Genomic DNA, 19,672 nt, shown 5'->3' with positions numbered 1-19,672 from the left:
AGTTCTTCTCAGGCACAGTTTTTAGGTCCCTTCATACCTGGCTTTCTCTGGCCATCTGGAGAGCCCCCTCCCACCTTTGGAATGCTCTAGTTCAGAAGTGGGCATACATGTGCCCCCCATTCCCCCGCCCCGCCCCAACTCCAGGACCACAGCCAGGCTTTCCCAAGAGCATCCTCCCTATTGTCACTTGGATGGCAGCACCAGAGCAGGTCTTGAGCCTCGCTCAGCAAGGGTCTCTCTCCCGGGTACCTTCCATCTCTTCCCGCTCCTCGCCTGGCTCAAATTTCTTTTGGAAGTGGTTAGCAGAGGAAAAGGTTTTTGTACCTTTTTGTTGTTTCATTTATCTTCTTACATCTAAGAACACCTTCTTGGAGAGAAAACAGTTTTCCAAAAATAATTGTCACAGCTGATTCAGCTTCCTTACCTTGTTTAAGCATATAAAAGAAATGTTCTTTGTTTTGCAAAATACAGTGCCAAAATCTGTTAGCATGTATTATTTCTCTAAAGTAAATCTGAGTATTGGAAGCAGTGATCAAAGTAAGAAATTTCTTAGGGAGTTTCGTACGGAGAACCATAACCTAAATTTCAGCAAAGTGGGGGAAGGAGAAAATGCGAGTTGCGGTGCTGGGTATCGCGGAACTAAACATCCGCTGCAGAACCAAAGATCCCGGCGCAGCCGGCGGGGCGGGGCGGGGCCGGGGGCGGGGCCAGACCGAGAGCGGCGGGGGAGGGGGAAGGGGAGGAGCCTCAGGGGAGCGCTAGAGGCTTCTCTGAGGGGACACCTGAGGGCACTTGAAAAACACAATTCAGGTGACCGAGTGGGTGAAAGGAGCCACACCTGCAAAACAAAGTGGGCACAGCTGAGGCTTCGGGCTTTTGGCCACGTGCTCTTGGGAATTTAAGTATTTCAGGGGGTTTGGCGCCTCGGGCAGCGGATGAGCTGGATTGGGCTGGAGAGTAAGACGGCCCTTTGCGGAGGCCTGGTGTTTCCTGCTAGAGAGTTTGGGGGTTTTATCTGGAAGGCTTGGGGCAGAGCAGTGAGGTCATTGAAGTGTTTCTAGCAAGGGGGTGTCCTACCTCGGACCACAATGAGAAGGGGGCGAGGCGGAGTAGAGGTGATGAACAAAGGACAGAGGGAGGTGGCTGGACCCACCCGTCAGAGGGCCAAGTGTGGGCTTTGGGTGTGGACAGGAGAGGCGGGGGAGGCCCAGGGTGGATTCTGGGTTGCTAATTTGGGGCCTGGGAGGATAGTGCGGTACTTGGATAGGGAACAGATTTAGATGGGATTGTGCGTGGTGGGCACCCCCCACCCCCACCCCCACCCCAGCCCTGCCCTGCCCTGCCCTGGGGATGTGCCACTGCTGTATCCATCCAAGTTTAGGGCCTGGAAGTCCCTGGTCACTTGGTCTGCACTTGCCCAGACGGGGTTACCAGCACCAGAGAGTGAGGGTTTCTGAACCAGACTGCAAAAAAAGAATTAATGGGGAAACACAGTTCCTTCTATCCCTGGCTATTCATTTGAAGACCTTTATAATGCGGAAGACAAAGGTAGGTAATCCAAGATGCAAGAATTAGCAGAATGTGAAGCGCCAGAGGTCAGGAAAACCCCATTGAATATCTAAGGTTTCCATCTCAAGGTGGAGCAGGGAAGGAGTTAGCAGGGTGGGGGCAGCCCTTTTCTACCTTCAGAGCCAGTTCCTCTGGGTCACAGGGGTGCACTGGAGACCCCTGTGTCCTGCCGGGAAGTGGGCAGGGCTGCATCTCTGCCCCCTTTAATTTAACATGAGTGTCTTTTTAGAACTGATTTCTCAGAGTTCCCATTGTGGCGCAGCTGAAACGAATCCGACTAGGCACCATAAGGTTGTGGGTTTGATCCCTGGCTTAGTGGGTTAAGGATCTAGCGTTGCTGTGAGCTGTGGTATAGGTCTCAGATGCAGCTTGGATCTGGTGTTGCTATGGCTGTGGTGTAGGCCGGCAGACTACAGCTCTGATTGGACCTCTCGCCTGGGAACCTCTATATGTCGCGGGTGTGGTCCTCATTAAAAAAAAAAAAAAAAAAAACTGATTTCTCTACCACATGTATTTGAAGTTCACGGATATTTTCTTTCAACCTCTTAGCTCATTCCCAGCCATTTCAGGTATTGGCTCTGCTGGCCTTTTGTCTTGGCTCAATGTTTCCTGAAGACTTGTTTTCACAGTCCCTCATGTGTGTTTAGGTAACTCACTTGGCTGGAGAGAGAGTTGAGGGGTGGTGTTAGGGGCCCCCGAACCACCCTCCCTCCCACTGTGTGACCTTGGCTGGTTTCTTCACATCTCTCTACCTCAGTCTTCTCCTCCGTAAAATGTTTAAAACAACAGTCCTTACCTCATAGAGTTACTTTCAAGTCTAAGTGAGTTAATCTACATGGTGCAGTAAGAACAACGCCTGATGCAAAGTACACGCTCAGTCAGTGTTCATGGTTATTTTTCATTTTTCCTACTGGGTCAAGTAATAATCTTTATCTTCTTCCTCTTAAGGCTGTGCCCAAGAATCTGTGTTTAATCATTGAAACGGCATTGTTTTTCACAGAAAACATCTCCTGCCAGATTTGCTCATGTGTTTGCAGTTGAGTCTTAACAGGCAGCTGAAAGACGGGGTGCTAAACTTAGTCAGCATTACTCCCTGTAATCGGGAGCCAGCTCCCCATCTCCCTCAGCTACTGTGAGACTTTCAAATTTATTTACTCCCATGTGACCTGTCTGGGCTTTTTTTTTCCTGTGGGGCCCCCTCTAGGTTTCTGGAAGACGTTGACTGCCTGAAAGGAAACAACAAAACATGAGCATCGCTTTGAGGTGACCAACAAGTCCAGTGGCCCCTTGCTTCTCCCAAGGTGGAGCTGAGGTTTCAGAACTGTAACTTCAGGTAACGACCCTATCTGACCCATCCCCTCCCAGGCGGAGCATCACGGGCAGCTCCAATGGTGCTTCCTCCCTCAAGAAGTCCAGGAGCCCTGAAACTTGGGATATTCTACCTCCTGCAAATGTCTGGCTGTTCAAAAAGAGGGGTGGAGGCTAAAGGTGGCATCCCTAGGTCTGACATGGAGCCCAAAGGCTCACCAAGACCCCTGAGCCTAGAGTTCTGTGCCCATTGCTGGCCTAGTTCTCTCTCTCTCTTTTCTTTTTAGAGCTGCACCCGAGGCATATGGAGGTTCCAAGGCTAGGGGTCGAATCGGAGCTACAGCTGCTGGCCTACACCACAGCCACAGCAATGGGGGATCTGAGCTGCATCTGCGACCTACACCGCAGCTCATGGCAACGCCAGATCCTTAACCCACTGAGCGAGGCCAGGGATTGACCCCGCGTCCTCATGGATACTAGTGGGAGTCATCTCCGCTGTGCCACAAGGGGAACTCCAGCCTAATTCTCTTAAAGTCAGTAATAATGGAAACCACAAGGGCCTTTAATGTGATTAAATGATAATAAAATACTCCTCAAAGAATACTTCAGAATAGCCAGGAAATTTCTGAAGATGAAGAGTAGTAAGAGGGAAAGGAATTGTCCTATCAGATATTAAAATGTATCGTAAAGCCATAGTCATAAACAGTGTGGTGCTAGAATGGAAATATTCAGATCAGAGGAACAGAATAGAAAGTCCAGAAATAGAAAATCAATAAAGGCAGCATTTCAAATGACCAGTCACAGGACGTATAGTCTACTAAGCAGTGCTGGGACAACTGTCTGTTCTCTGGAGGGAATAAGAAATTCCCAACCTTGGATAGAGTGCAAAAAATAATTTCCAAGTGGATTAAAGGAGCTAAATTAAGAAACAAAATCAATAAAAACATTAGCAAAGAGGAGAATCTTTTTATTATTTGAGGGCAAGGAAAGTCCTTGCTCTTCCGATGCTTATGGTATAGTGGTGAAGACAGCCAGTAAATAAAGTAAGCAGATGATTGCAAGCCAAATGTTTTTGTTTGTTTGCTTTTTGTTTGTTTTTCTTTTTAGAGCCACACCTGCAGCATATGGAAGTTCCCAGGGTAGGGGTGGAATCAGAGCTGCAGCTGGAGCCTATGCCACAGCAATGCCAGATCCAAACCTCATCTGTGACCTATGCTGCAGCTTCTGTCAGTGCCGGATCTTTAAAGCACTGAGCAAGGCTAGGGATCGAACCCCCGCATCCTCATGGATACTAGTCAGGTTCTTAACCCACTGAGCCACAGCAGGAACTCTGAAAGCCAAATGTTGATGAGGGCAGTGGAAAAAAATTAAGCGGGGCTGGTGGGGGGTTTTATTACATGGAAATTCAGGGAAGCTTCACTGATAAGACATTTGAACAGAAATATGAAAGCAAGCAGAGAAGTGGTTGAATTTTGATGTTTTTTTAGGGACACAGATGCGGCATATGGAAGTTTCCAGGCTAGGGGTTGAGTCGGAGCTGCAGCCACTGGCTTACGCCATAGCCACAGTAACGTGGGATCCAAGCCACATCTGCTACCCACACCACAGCTCACGGCAACACTGGATCCTTCACTGATTGAGGCCAGGCATCAAACCTGCGTCCTCGTGGGTGCTAGTCAGATTCATTTCCAGGGAGCCATGACAGGAACTCCTTGGATGTTTTCTGAATGTTGAGCTAATAGGGATTTGTGGATAGATTGGATGCAGGTTGTGAAAAAACGAAGGAGTTGGGGTGACTTCTAAGTTTGGGGCTTGAGCAATGAGCAGGATCGAAGTACCACTTAGTGACCTGAGCATGACTAAGCGGACCAGGGGTTGGTTATGGATGTTTCAGTATGAGGTCTCTGTTGTATATTCAAAGGGAGAAATCACATCAGCGGTTGGTTATACAGGTTGGAATTCAAGGGAGGGATCTGGCTGGAGGTGTAACTATGGGAGCTGCTAAGGCATAGATGGTATTTGAAGCACTGAAACTAGACAGATCTCTTAGGGAGCCAGTATAGACAGAGAGGAGGTCCAAGGACATCTGTGGGACCCTGATCTAGAGGGGAGGAAGATGAAAGGAACCAATTAAGAGATCAGAGTGGCGTGGCCACTGAAGTAGGAGAGCCACAAAGCCGAGAGATGGCGAGGGGAGCAATGGGCTCTATGGGAGGTGCTGGTGGGCTGAGGAGGGCGGCAGTGGAGAACTGGCTGCTGGACTTAGCAACGAGGAGGTCAGCAGTGAGCCTGGCAGGGGCTGTTTTCTTGGAATGACGGGAGCACAAGCTTGATTTGAGTTGGTTTATAACGAAGAAGAGAAGAAGAGGAAAGTAATTGGAAACAGACATGGGACAGTCACTGGAGGGGACCGGAGTGATGAGGGTTTTTTTTTTTTTTTCTCCATCTTTTTGCCTTTTCTAGGGCAGATTCCATGGCATATGGAGGTTCCCAGGCTAGGGGTCGAATCAGAGCTACAGCTGCCGGCCTACGCCAGAGCCACAGCAACGCGGGATCTGAACCACATCTGCATCCTACACCACAGTTCACGGCAATGCCGGATCCTTAACCCACTGAGCGAGGCCAGGGATCAAACCCACAACCTCATGGTTCCTAGTCGGATTCGTTAACCACTGAGCCATGACGGGAACTCCAGAGGTTTGGTTTTGTTTTGTTTTTTAATTAAAAAAAAGTTTTTTTTTTTTTGGTTTTTATGGCCACACCTGCATCATATAGAAGTTCTCGCTAGGGGGTCGCATCAGATCTACAGCTGTCAGCCTACGCCGAGGCCATAGCAACTCTGGATCTTGCTATGGCTGTGGCCTCTAACACCACAGCTCACAGCACACCAGATCCTTAACCCACTGATCAGGTTCAGGGATCACACCCGCATCCTCATGAATCCTAGTCGGGTTTATTACCACTGAGCCACAGTGGGAACTCTCCCAAAGAGGTTTTTGAGATGAGAGTAGTTGCAGTGCGTTCTTCTCCTGATGCGAGTGATGCAGGGTTGTGGGGGATGGTCTGGACCAGTGAGAGAGCATGGCGTCAGCACGCTTTGGGGCTGGAGGCCTAACCCACAGCATCTAGGTAGCTGATAGATGTGGTCTACTTCACTTTGCTCCGTGAAGTAGAAAAGAGACATCAGCTGAGAGTGAGAGTTGGGGAGATGTTGGAGGTTGAGGAGGGAAGAGAAAGTGTGATAGCTTCGAAGGAGAGTCAGGGATCATTGAATGTTTCTCTCCCACCAGGTTCAGGCACTCAGGTGAGCATGAGTTAGGCCTGTCAATACTCAAGGCAGTATGGTAGGAAAACAGGATGCGAGTGAGCACAAAAGAAAACCAAGAAAATACTTGTAAACATAGGAATGCCATCTGTAATCACTTTCAAATACAAGCAAAACGAGGGAGGTTTTGTTTTATCCTTCAGATTGATAAGTGCTCTTATTGGGAATATAAATGATCAGTGCTTTTCTGGAGCACAGTGTTTCAGTATTTATCAACACATACAATGCTTGTTCCCTTTAGACCTGCTGGCCTGCTTTTAGACATTGATAGGAAGAGATAATAGTAGCTCAAATGCATGGAGCTATGTGCATAAAGATGTTCATGCTGGCAGTGGTTCTGGGAGAGAAAACCCAGCTCACACCTGACCTTCAGAAGGGCTTGGGTCCCTAATCTGTGGGCACAACAGTGACAGTGGAAACAAGACCTCACTCTGACGTCTTGCTTTGCAGATGAGGAAACCCGGGCCCAGAGAGAGGGAGTGACAGCCCCAGTCACGTCACGTGGAGCTCGGACCCCGACGGTGGGCAGTGCTCGGCCCTCTTCAATTAGGTTTGGAGTTGGAGTCCCTTGCAAGGTACTTGCCAGCCTCCCTTTGGGGCCAGCTTACTCTGCACTTGTAAAGTGTGGATTTGCAAAATGTTTCACAAACATTTACAATGTCTTCGTTTCATTATTTTCCTTGCAAGTAGAAATACTTTGTTCATTTCAGTATTTTCCATGTCAAGATTTTCCTTGCAATAGAATCCTGAGTGCAATCGGGCAGGGGATGAAGACCAGGCAAACTTTGCCTGGGCTGGCGATGGAGAGGGACCCGTTTTCCCTGACTCCCAAGGGGGCCTTAGAAGCTGAGAAGGAGTATTGTCTGCTTTCCTACAACTTTGATCAAAGTTGTAATACAAATAAAGAGATAACAAGCAGATCATATCTATTTCATTGATTAGATTTAATGAGAAGAAAATTAAATTAAGCCCGTGGGAGAATATCAGGGCCACTCCGGCCCCTCGCAGTGGGAGGAGCACAGGGCTGTAACTCCCAGGGGCCTTGGGTTCTGGTTTAGTTCTTCCACAGCCTGGCACAGGGACCTGGGAGAGGTCACCCAGTTTCTCTGAGCTTTGTGTCTCCAGGGAGAACCTAAATTACATAGAATAACCCCTAGAGGAAGGGCGGTGTTCCTTCCAGATCTGCTCCATCCTTGTCGGGTTGGCTGGGTGAGAGAGAGGCTGGTGCTGTCGTGAAACCTCCTCCCTCCACCGCCCCCCGCCCCCCTCCACTTTAGAGTAGCTCATAAAAAGAAGCCCACCTCTGTGCCACCTTGTACAATTCCAGACCTCCAATGGCCGACCAGAGAATGGACATTTCTTCAACAATCAGTGATTTCATGTCCCCGGGTGCCACCGACCTCCTCTCCAGCCCCCTGGGCACCAGCGGCGTGGATTGCAACCGCAAACGCAAGGGCAGCTCCACGGACTACCAGTAAGGCCTTAAGGGTGGTTCCCCCTCTGGCTACACTTGGTGTCAGCTCCTGTCCTTCCAGAAAGGAGGGGTCCTTTTTGTGGAACAGGATGGGGGTGAAAGATCTGACTCCAGATGGCCACAAGGTTGATTTTTTTTTTTTTTTCCTTTGTCCTCCCCCCTGCATTGCAAGCAGGAGGGAGCCTCCAGTACTGCTGGGGTGCTTACTCGCCACCCCCCCCACCACCACATCCTGTCCCCAGATGATTCCACATCGAGGGAAAAAGAACAGCCTTAAAGCCAAGTTCTGCCTCCTACCCCTTTCTTCATTTTCCTCTGCTCCTTTGAGCAACATGGCTAAGTCTATGGATGTCACCTCAGTGGTTTCAAAAAGAGCTTTGCCTGAGGGCCTCTCTCTAGGAGCGCATCAGCGGCTTAATTAATGTTAGTGGAATGAATAAGTAGAGGTCATCTCTGAAAACAGCATAGAAACAGTGATAGTGTCCTTAAATGTTACTTAAATTCGTGTGTGCCTATTATATTAAATGGTATTTTTGTTTCTTTTTAGACTTGATGGCTTTTCTTTTGAGTAAGTAAATTTTCACGCTTCCAGTCACCTCTTGTGTATCTGTACCGAGACAGAATAAGGCAGAATAGAACTTCCAAAGGCACGTTCGGTTTTGTTGAGGCAACTGCGTGGATAGAATCTTACCCAGATGTCTGTTTGAGAGGTTTTCTTTTGTTGAATGAGGGGAAAAGCTTCAAGGAGGGACCTGTCCCCGTCCACCTCCCCACCCCCACCCCACCGCCCCCACAGCAGATGTCCTTTCTGCTGAAGTTCACAGGTCGAATTTGGTGTGCACAGTGGCTGGAGGTCAGATGCCCACTAGGAGAGGCTATGAGTAATATGTAAGTGATCCCAGATGATGAAGAGAGAGGACGCCGAGGGGATGGAATGTGGGCATGAACACTGAGAGGGTGTTTTTCCATGGCAGTCACTCCCCAGAAGGGAAACCAGACATGTTCTTCAGACCCTTTGTCTTGGGCCAGTGCTGAGTGACCCTTGATGGTTTCTAAGACCTCTGCTCTCTAGATCTGTGGCTTCCAGCCTTGTCACCACCCAAGACTTTCAGGTTTTCTGAAGGACCTCAGTTTGCAAGTCTCCTGTCGTGAAGACTCTCCTAAGGAAGCAACCATACTCCCTTTTCTTATCTTTCTCCTTTTTTTTTTTTTTGTCTTTTTAAGGCCACACCTGAGGCATATGGAAGTTCCCCAGGCTAGGGGTTGAATTGGAGCTGTAGCCACCAGCCTGCACCACAGCCACAGCAACACGGGATCTGAGCCTAGTCGGCAACCTACACCACAGCTCATGGCAACACTGGATCCTTAACCCACTGAGCGAGGCCAGGGATTGAACCTGCGTTCTCATGGATACTGTCGGGTTCATTAACCACCGAGCCATGGTGGGAACTCCCCTTTTCTTATTTTAATGAACTAAACTCTTATGTGTCAGGCCAAGCTTCTCGTTGCCTGAGATAACCAACTTTGCCTCAGTGTGCAGAGACAAGTCTAGACAGAAAGGGAGAGGGAGCTTTCATTTTCCCGAGTGGCCTGGAGGATTTCCCCTGAAGGTCAGGGTTATCTAGAGAAACTGCCTATGAGGAAATCGAGGGCTCCTGGTTGGGACCCACTGTCCTAGAGTGCCCGTGCCTCGGTGCTCCTTTGAAAGTTGTTTTTGCCCTTGAGATTATGGTGTTTGGAGGCTGTAATACCTCCTTTCTTATAGGAACAAGGAGAGAGGCCTAGGTGGTAGTCAGTTAGGGCTCAGAGAAGGGTGTGACCCGGAGGATTTAGAACTCCTTCCTCTGAGAAAGAAACTCCTTCCCTATGTTTTCTTTTTCTTTCTTTCTTTCTTTCTTTTTCTTTTTTGTAGGGCCGCACCTGTGGCATATGGAGGTTCCCAGACTAGAAACCTCCAATCAGAGCTACAATTGCTGGCCTGTGCCACAGCCACAGTAACATCAGGTCTGAGCCACATCTGCAACCTGCACCACAGCTCATGGCGATGCCAGATCCTTAACTCACTGAGCAAGACTGGGGATTGAACCCGTGGTTCTTAGTGGGATTTGTTCCCACTGTGCCATGGCGGGAGCTCCTCCTTCCCTATATGTTTTCTACTGAATCCCAAGGTGTTGTAAAAACTGGATTCTGGAGTCTGTGAAAGGATGGCAGATCCCTGCTGTAACCCCAGGACTCTGTCTGGCCACATAGAGTTCAGCTCTCCCCAGAGTTCAGCACCTCCCAGCCCCCTGCCTCCCTCAGTCCCAATTCCTCAGGCTCGGGGTTTCCCACTGAGCTGAGACCCAGAGCATCTGGTAGCAGTGCCTCTCAAGAGCTGGCTCAGGGCTCTGCTCAGTACTTCTTTGTGGGTACTTCAGTTCCCCTCCTTACCTCACCCCGTCACCAGATACACATGTATGCACACATATATTTGATGCTTAATAGATGTTTTGCAATTGAATTAACTCCATTTATCCAGAATGATGGGGAGGGGGGAACGAGGTATTCTAGTTCCTTGGATATTCCGTTAACTAAGAGTTTCCGTAAAGGCTGTGTATTCCCAGTTTTCTCAAACAGTCAACATTGACACGCAAACTCTATTGAAACGATAACGATATATTAACTTTTGTTTGGTAAGCTGGAAAATCAGTCCAAGTGTTCTCGTTGGTTCAAATTGGCTTTTATTCGTTTTCCTGAAATTCAGCAACAGTCAATCCTGTGGCTATTTGAGCTTTCTCATTGCTTGGTTTCTGGATAAATGAAGGCCTTCGGTATTATGATAAGAAGCCGTTCTGTATGTCTTAATAGTCACATTCTCTTTGGTTTTTTTTTTTCAGAGAAAGCATGGACACAGACAAAGATGACCCTCATGGAAGGTACCATAAACCTAGTCACTTAAACTTCAGCATCCCTGCAGCCATTTTCTTCCCATAATCACACATTCTCTTACTTGGTGCACTTTTCACCCATGTCCTCAACTGGGGCTAAGCAAGGAGGCTGAGAGCCTGTCGGCTCAAAATTGCTTCTCCCCTCCCCCTCCCCACCCCCAGGGTGGCTGACAACCAAAGCTCTTGTGTGCAGTACAGAGGCGATGGGGATCAGGCAGGGAAGGAAAGAGACGTGTAACTGCGGTTAAGCTCCAGGGGATTGTGTGTTTACCCTTTTATTTTCTTCCAGGTTAGAGTACACAGAGCACCAAGGAAGGATCAAAAATGCCAGGTAAGCTTGGACCCTCCCTCTGTCTATGAACTGTCCTGCTTTGGAATTTTTTGGCGGAGTGAGGGGGGACAGCATATGGAGGTTCCCAGGCTAGGGGTCTAATCTGAGCTATAGCCGCTGGCCACAGCCACAGCCACACCAGATCCGATCCATGTCTGTGATCTGCACCACAGCTCACGGCAATGCCGGATCCTTAACCCACTGAGCAAGGCCAGGGATTGAACACACAACCTCATGGTTACTGGTCAGGTTCATTAACCACTGCGCCATGATGGGAACGCCTGCTTTGGTTTCTTAGAGTGCAGTCTAAGAGGCTATGTCTGTCTGGTTCCTGTCTGCCTAACATCGTTCGACATAACTGTCATGTCCTTAGGGAATGAAGAAGCGGGATGGGGGCCTGGGCTTGATATGACCTTCTGCCCTTCGCATCACTCTTTGCTGTCTAAGCACATTTAACCCGAAAGGGACTTTGGAGGTAGTGGAAGATAAATAAGGGCTAAAAATTTTCCCCATCCTTAGTATGTTCCTCCTTCCTAACTCTTGGGGGAGACCCAGCTCAGGGAGTCAGTTACCGGGCTCTGCCTTGCCTCTGAAAGGGCTCTGATGGCTCTGCCAGGCGCTGCTGAAGGTCAGACCCTGGGGTGGGGTGGGTGCTGCTCCCTCAAGTAGATTCTCTCACTTGGTCCTTCCTGCCTCCATCCACACTTGCTGACTCCTTTCCATGTGGGTCCTCCGCCCTCCTGCCATCAGCCCCAGGGCCATCTGAGCCTGTATCCTTACAAAGAACCAGGGGCTGCAGAATTCGACGGTCCTGACATTTCTGGCTTTTCCCTCACGGACCAGCTTTGGCAAGAGATCCTGTGGTCCTCTTGCTATGGCAGAGGCAGCAAACTGTGTTTGCACTGTTGATACTCCTCTTTAGGGGGACAGTCACAAGTGGCAGGTGCAGACCAGTCGGGGAGAGAGTATGGGCCAGCGGCATTGTCATCCTGCTTCAGTGGGCAGCAGCTCCTGGGAGGGAGGCATGTGACATTCTTCAGCAGCAGCTCCTGGGGACAGAGGTAGCATCTGCTGCATCTAGGTGGGGTCATGGCTGATCCAAGACGACAGCATTAGTTACGGTGACTCCTCAGTAAGTCTCCGACAGGCCACACAGCTGACTCCCCACAAACCCCAGGGACCGCTCCGCACGAGGCCCTCACTGATGTCTGTTCTGGATGCTTTGCTCCTTGAAACCTCCACCTTCCTTCAACCCCATCTTAAAATCCAATTTTATAGAGGCCGAGAGGAAAAGAAATGAGGAATGAGCAATTTGGTTTTCTCTGAAAAGACCTTTTTTGTAATATTTCTCAATTCTAAGGATGAGGTCAGCATTAAAAAAACACAGAAACCCCAAAAAACTAACAGTGACCTGACAGTGGGGCCACGCTTTTTGGTAACTTTAGTAGAAAAGTCTAGTTTGAAGCACTCTGCAAGTTCTAATTTCGCCTTATCAGATGAATATTGAAAACAGTTGTAACTTATTTCATCATCATTTCCTTGATGCTCTGTTACATTTTACAGAAATCATTTTTCATATCGTTGTTCAGGGAAGCTCACAGTCAGATTGAAAAGAGGCGTCGGGATAAGATGAACAGTTTCATCGACGAACTGGCTTCTTTGGTACCAACGTGCAACGCGATGTCCAGGAAATTAGATAAACTTACTGTGCTAAGGATGGCCGTTCAGCACATGAAAACGTTACGAGGTGAGATTCCGGGCTTTCTTGTCCTTTCTGCTTCTGCTCACAGATGTTACCCTCCCTACCTAGAATTTTTCCGAGTCTCTAAGGCAAGTGTTTCTAGCCTGGAGTGATATGCCTGTCATTTTCAGCGAGAGGCGTGATGCCAGATGAGGCGATTATTGAGCTTGTGTGAATATCGAGATGCAGCTTTGCCCTCCTGCATCCCCAGAGGGTGGGACTGTGTCCTGTGTGCCTGTCTGTGCACATAACTGGGCAACATACATAACCCAGGGGATGCTCTAAAGTCCTACCTTGCATGTATGTGGTGCCTGGACCCCAGCCCCTCGCAGTGATAAACATCAGAAATGTAGGTGCATGTAGTGACAGAGAAAAGTCAGTTTCAGTTTTTAAAGGAAAAATTCATCTTGGTTTCTTTTGAAGAGTGAGTCACCGGTTGATGGCTCTTGCTGCATTTTATTGTCAGGAATGAACACGGATGATATTTTCGTCTTCCTGGAATTTTCCCAAACCAGATCAAGTCTTTATGAGGGAGGCAGTGTTTTCCTTCTTTTCTGAGTGCGGGGAGGGTTTAAAAAAAAAAAAAACAAAAAAAACAGAGACAGAAATGTGGAAGTGGCTTACCCAAACCACAGGAGAAATCTGAACCGTATCAGGCATTTTACGTGAATGCTGTTCCTGGAATTTTCCACAGCTAGTCTTGGACTGTTTGAGGAAATTGGAAAGTGGGCGCTCAACTCAGATCTCTGACCTGCGTGGTACGAGAATTATGTCTTTATACTTCTGCAGAGCCACCAGAAATGAGAAGTAGCTGGTTTTATCTGACTTTTGGTCATCATTCCGAACTATAAATGTTATATCCTGTGCTTGGAGAAGGGCATTTTAAAATTCATATTCATGAAGATGATAGAGATGAAATCACTGTAACTAATGTCTGTTACATTAAAAGGAAAAGAGGGACAGATCTCAAGTTATCCTAAAAAGCAGGGCTGGGGATCAGTACTATGCGCCTTGTTAGTTGATAGGAAAGTCACAGCCACAGTCTGTTTCCCTCCTTCCCAGTGGTACTTGGAATTGTTATGGATCATTTCATTTCATTTCTTCATGGTTCCACTAACCCTTCTACAGATGCCAAGTCACTGAACGCTGGCATCTTTCTTTTCTAAGTTACTGTTCTCCTAAAGGACGCCAGATTGACAGCCTTTTAAACATAAGTCTTGCGCCCTTTCAGTCTTGGGAGCTCAAGTTGCATTTACTGAAGGAATGCTTTTCTCCGGGTTGCCAAGCTCATTTAACACAACCCCGATGAAGAGGAACTCACAGTAAATGCTTCTACAGCGTATTTACTCAGGGCCTGGCAGATTGGATGATTTCCCAAGAACATTTAGAGTGGTGATTTGAGCACCCGCTAGACAACCCATTTAATATAGATCTGGGGAGGAGGGAACCACACGGGAGCCTCTACCAGTTTGCTCCTAGAGCTGCCTTCTCTCTTCAGAGCAGGCTTTTAACTTCTGTCAGCTCCTGATTTTCGACATAGCAACAAAAGCAAGCTTCTTAAGTCTCCTGTGGGGGAATGATATTTGCTTTTCAGTGGAATTCTCTTTGGCATTAGAGGATGGTGTCCAAAGCCAGATCTAGCCCTGTCTCCGTTAAGGAAAAAGAAGATCACATTCAGATCCCAGGTGGTAAGGACCAGGCTGCATCTGGAGGGCTTGAGGCAGTGGAATGAGACATTATCTGCCCATACAGTGTGCCGACTCTTTCTCTTTTTTCCCTTGTAAGGTGCCACCAATCCATACACAGAAGCAAACTACAAACCGACCTTTCTGTCAGATGATGAATTGAAACACCTTATTCTCAGGGTATGTCGAAATTATGGGATTGTTTTACGCAACATTTATTTTTACAAATTTCAGACTTAAGTACCAGCGTGTGGGAATTTGACGTCTCAACATTGAACTTTTCTAGACTCACTTCCTCTTTTGGGTGTCTACCTTTTTTTTTTTTTTTCTTTTTAGGCTGCACCCAAGGCATGTGGAGGTTCCCAGGCTAGGGGTTGAGTCAGAGCTGTGGCCGCCAGCCTACGCCACAGCCACAGCAACACCAGATCCAAGCTGAGTCTGCGACCTACCCCACAGGTCACAGCAATGCCGGATCCTTAACCCTCTGAGCGAGGCTGCGTTCTCATGGATGCTAGTCAGATTCATTGCTACTGAGCCACGATGGGAACTCCTGGGTCTCCACCTTGTTCTTCCTGTTTGGATAGGCTTCCTTTTCCTTCCCTGAGACCCTTCTCTTTCACCCTTGCTCAAGCAAAAGTTCGAAGGAATCTGCTTCTGTGACTTTAAATCAGAAGAGCAGGATTTTGTTAAAAATAGGAGGTGACGAAGCATCCCCTTCCTGCATGCGGCTTTTAGAAAGGGACCGAAATGGATCACAGTTGAGAATTTCTCTCATCCTCACTTAACCGCGAGCACAAAAAACAGCCACTTAAATCTTTACACCAAAATTCCGTCAAAACAATAAAGCTTCCAAAGACATCGTGGCCTGAGGAGGACAATAAGAGGGGGAGGCCACACTTTCACCTGCTTGCCTGCTGTGCTCGCTTCCTCCTGCCAGTCTCTGCAGAGAGGCAGCTGAGGTGGCACTGTGGGAAGCTGGCTTCCGTGCAGAGTCAGGTCTGCTCCCAGGGAGAGTGAGATTCGCTTAGAAATGGAAGGGAGAGACACCAGGTTTAGAGACAGATCCTTTCGCAAATCAGGAAAAGAAAAACAGAGAAATATAACTTCAGGGAAGTTGCCCCCATCTCCCCACAGGCAGGGCTGACCTCAGTTCTCTGGGCAGAAGCTTGCAAAGCCCCGGTATTGAGGGTGGTCCAGCTGGAAGTTTGAATCCTTGCTGCCTGTTTTCGGCTCAGCCTGGCTTCACGCCCTCTAAGTCTGACCTCCCTCAGTCCAATATCCTCTGTCCACCCCCTTGTGACATGCTGCATTAACTGCAAGGAACAGAAAACATGATGAATGAACGGGGCTTTGTTTCTCAAGCAGAGCTGGTGGGGCGGTTTGGTGAGGGCAACAGGAGCCAGGTCCTTGCTGTCTTCTCACCCAGCTCTGCTGAGCCAGCATGCAGCCCGCTTCCTCATTGGAGTGAGATGGCTGTGCCAGGTCTGGGTAGCTGACCAGCCAGAAAAGGCCTCAGGGGACTTTAGGCCAGCTGTCCTTTGTATCAGGAAAGAAGGTGCCTTCCTGGAAGCCCAGTCATAGACCTCAGCTTATCCAGAAAATGTCACCTGATCACCCGTGGCTACAAGGCAGGTTGCAGAACAAGTATTGAGATATTCCAGCCTCTACAGTAGAAGCAGGCAAGAGAGAAAGGGGGTCAGGAATAGCACTTGCCACACACCTTCCGGAGCCATGTTTGTTTGCTAGATTTCCCTCCAGGAGTGGCTCCCACAACCCGGGAGGGAACTGAAGCTGAAGCTGTGGGCTTGTTGGCCTGGGGTTGCATGGGGCTGGCGCCTCCCTTGCAGTAAAGGCCATCTTATTAGTGTCGCATCTGAGGCAGCTGTAATACCACCCGCCCCAGGTCTCTTATGCATAAATTATTGTTAGGCCAGGTTTCCTCCACCCTGTATAGGTGCCATTGTTTTTTGTTTTTAAACCTCCCTTTTATCTGTCAAAATCTATTTACTATTGGAGTTCCCGTCGTGTGGCGGGAACGAATCTGACTAGGAACCATGAGGTCGTGGGTTCAATCCCTGGCTCCACTCAGTGGGGTAAGGATCCAGCGTTGCCGTGAGCTGTGGTGGAGGTCACAGACGTGGCTTCGATCTGGGGTTGCTGTGGCTGTGGCATAGACTGGTGGCTATAGCTCCGATTCGACCGCTAGCCTGGGAACCTCCATATGCCACAGGTGGGGCCCTAAAAAGCAAAAAAAAAAAAAAAGTCTATGTTTTGAAGAGTCCCACATTCCAGCTTATCATGAGCAATCCTTCAAAGTCTCATGGGACTCATGGAATTTGTAGATCTGATGGGCTCAGCATGCCTTGTGTCTTTTATTTTCATTCATAATTCAGCAAAAACTTTTGTTTTTTAGTTTTTGGGGTTTTTTTTGTCTTTTTAGGGCTGCACCCCAAGCATATGGAGGTTCCCAGGCTAAGGGTCAAATTGGAGCTGTAGCTGCCAGCCTACACCACAGCGACGCCAGATCCAAGCCATGTCTGCAACCTAGACCACAGCTCACGGCAAAGCTGGATCCTTAACCCACTGAGCGAGGCCAGGGATCGAATCCGCATCTTCATGGCTGCTAGTCAGATTCATTTCCGCTGAGCCACAACGGGAACTCTGCAAACACTTTAGTACTGTTTGTGCAGGGCATTGTCCTATGAACATCCAGTCACTGATGAACACTTCAGGGTGGAGCCGAGGCGTCTCAGAGAATTAGTGATGGTCCTTTGGTTACCACTCTCAAGGCACCCTTGGAGGACCCAACTCTGCCCTCACCTCTCCATCCTTTTCCTAAAGATGTTCTTGCTCTCAGGGAGGACTTGCTGGAGTTAAGATATAAACTGTATCTGCAGCATCCCCAGAGAAGCCGCGAGGGCCGGCTTCACAGGCATGCAGCCTGTGAGGTCACACATGGCCCGCCACTTGGTTTAATGCTCTGCTGTCACCATCTTGAAAATTGTAATTTTGGGGCAAGAGTCCACACATTTGCCTTTTGTACTGGGCCCCGCAAATGGTATAGCTGGTCCTGATTGCCATACAGTAATTTTGTGTTTTTAAGGGAAAAAATATACATATAATATATATATGTATATAACAAGCTCCTTTTGTAATGACAGATACTCAATAATTGTCTTGTTGCTGCTTTTCTAAATAATGTCCTGTTGGATTCCCACTCTGGAATAAGGATTTTAATGCTTCTCAAGCTAAATGCTTCATCTCGGGCTTGCCTTTTCTGCTCTCCTCTTTCATTCACTGTCAATGGCAACCTCCCTTCCCCCCACCTCTCGGGCACATCTCAGTGGCTCTGAAGTCCTGTCTGCTTCCTCCCACCTCCAGGTGCCCAGTTCCAGGGAATTTGCTTCAACAGACGGCAGGGTCCATCCACTCAGATGATGTTTGAACAGTTTGGCAGCAGGAGCTGGACTTCACTTTTCCTAACCAAGGCAAATCTAATTGCTTTCTTGACTAAGTACTTGCACAATATCTTTAATAACCTGTGTGTCAGGGAGCATTCAGCCTGATCGGTTTAGAGTCTGGATCCTCTGCTTTCCCGAGTTGTGAAAACAAGGTGGCCTCTCGGGCTCTGAGTCATTCATTAACTCCCTGAGGGCATGCCTGCTCTGGTCCCCTGGCCCCTTGGGGCTTGTGTTCTTGCCCCGCTGCTCTGAGGCTGTCCCCTTGTCACCTACTCCTTCACCTGATGGTGTTTATCTGCCCAAGGGTAGCGGAGTCAACGCGTTGGGCACCTCCCCTAAGCTGGCGGTGTTCACAGGCCTCTGGAACCGTCTCTCCCTCCCCTGGATGTGTTGCAATGCACTTCACTCATGTCATCAGTTCGGACCCAACTCTGCCTGGCCTTTCTTCCAGAATGTCACAGACACCTTCTTCCCAGGCACCTTTTGTGCCACATCACTTCATTGATGAAAAGCCTCAAAACACGTCCTGCTCTTGTTGGATCAAAGATGGTCTGCGAGGCAGATGAGGAAGTTATTAATACCCACTTTTTTGACAGAATGAGGCTTCCAGCAGATGGTGCTTTTGGAAAGTCGCTTCCCCCTCACCGTTCGTCCCTTGCCCCCGGGGCCAGCTCAGAGGCTTAACTTAGGAAAGGCTCATCCACAGCTTCCTGCTGGCAGGGCAGCCTGCCAGCCTCTCTCACAGCAATAGTGGGTCTGTTTCCCTCTTCCTCCTTTTATCCCAGCGCAGGTGCACGTACCCGTTCTCTTCCCTCCTGGCACATGAATTCATTTCCCAGTTCTGTGAATTACACAGCATCCTGGAGGCCTTTTTGGGGGGAAAGGGGAGTAGTTTGTCTAGATTCTTCCAAAGAACAGATTGTGGACCAGTGGATCAAGCAAGATGATGACCCTCTGTGATGCGGACCGGGGTGGCCGAGTGCAAAGCCAGCACATGGTAGAGTGGGGAGCACCTTCCCCGTCCCGGGAAGGCCCCAGCAGGAGTTGAGTGCTTGTCCATCTGGAAAGTCACCCAGAGGATTCAGGCACAAAATAACCTAAGCACTCAGGTACCATAGTGTTGGTAGTATTTAGCTGCTTCCATCTCTGTGACAAATACTCTCCTGTCTCCACACCTGTCTTTATTGGCGCCTTGGATTTTTAACCGTATTTAAAGTGAAGAAGATGGAGTTCCTGTCATGGCTCAGCAGAGACTAGGAACCATGAGGGTGCGGGTTCGATCCCTGGCCTCGTTCACTGGGTTAAGGATCCGGCGTTGCCGTGAGCTGTGGTGTAGGTCAAAGACGCGGCTCCCATCTGGCGTCGCTAGCTATGGCTGTGGCTTAGGCCGGAAGCTGGAGCTCTGATTAGACCCCTAGCCTGGAAACCTCCGTATGCTGCAAGTATAGCCCTAAAAAGCCAGAAAAAAAAAAAAAAATGAAGAAGAGGTTAAAAGAATGGGGAAATTTTTGCTCTGCTTTTCTTGTCTCACTTAGAATGTGAACAGCCCAGCCCTGGGTCAAGGTTGAGCAGTAGTTCTCAACCCTGTGTACATTAGAATCACTTTGGGGTGAGGGTGGGAAGAGGAGGGGGTAAAAAGAATATCAGAGATCTAGCCCCATTCCTGACCATCAACATAAAAAAATAATAATAATAATAAGGCACACACCACTTGAGATATTGAGAAACATTGTTTCCAGAGAGCTCCCTGAAAAGGGAGCTGTTCCGGTTGAGGACAGACAGCAGCTGAGATATTGGAGAGGGGATTCAGATCTGCAAGTTTCCTTCTGATCTCAGAGTCATAGTATTGGA

General features: G+C 48.6%; 1 protein-coding gene across 11 annotated transcripts in view; it reads left to right on the top strand.

Annotated features, from left to right (window-relative positions):
* Nucleotides 1-19,672, top strand: part of BMAL1 (basic helix-loop-helix ARNT like 1) — a 128,974-nt gene that overhangs the window by 75,535 nt on the left and 33,767 nt on the right. For 5 of the 11 annotated variants that reach the window (XM_047776251.1, XM_047776249.1, XM_047776250.1 and 2 more), the window contains 8 exons: nucleotides 2,774-2,902; nucleotides 6,653-6,777; nucleotides 7,530-7,676; nucleotides 8,224-8,244; nucleotides 10,553-10,591; nucleotides 10,893-10,934; nucleotides 12,524-12,681; nucleotides 14,461-14,540. In XM_047776251.1, the coding sequence (XP_047632207.1) occupies nucleotides 7,537-7,676; nucleotides 8,224-8,244; nucleotides 10,553-10,591; nucleotides 10,893-10,934; nucleotides 12,524-12,681; nucleotides 14,461-14,540 (480 nt within the window). In that variant the 5' untranslated portion in view covers nucleotides 2,774-2,902; nucleotides 6,653-6,777; nucleotides 7,530-7,536. Of the gene's footprint in view, nucleotides 1-2,773; nucleotides 2,903-6,652; nucleotides 6,778-7,529; nucleotides 7,677-8,223; nucleotides 8,245-8,279; nucleotides 8,565-10,552; nucleotides 10,592-10,892; nucleotides 10,935-12,523; nucleotides 12,682-14,460; nucleotides 14,541-19,672 lie in introns of those variants that run through there. The other 6 variants (XM_047776255.1, XM_047776253.1, XM_047776252.1 and 3 more) reach the window with 3 other exon arrangements.

The sequence above is a fragment of the Phacochoerus africanus genome, chromosome 4 (assembly GCF_016906955.1).
Source record: "Phacochoerus africanus isolate WHEZ1 chromosome 4, ROS_Pafr_v1, whole genome shotgun sequence".
Classification (NCBI taxonomy): domain Eukaryota; kingdom Metazoa; phylum Chordata; class Mammalia; order Artiodactyla; family Suidae; genus Phacochoerus; species Phacochoerus africanus.
The sequence above is the reverse complement of the archived record's forward strand: the minus strand, read 5'-3'. Positions and strand labels throughout refer to the sequence as shown.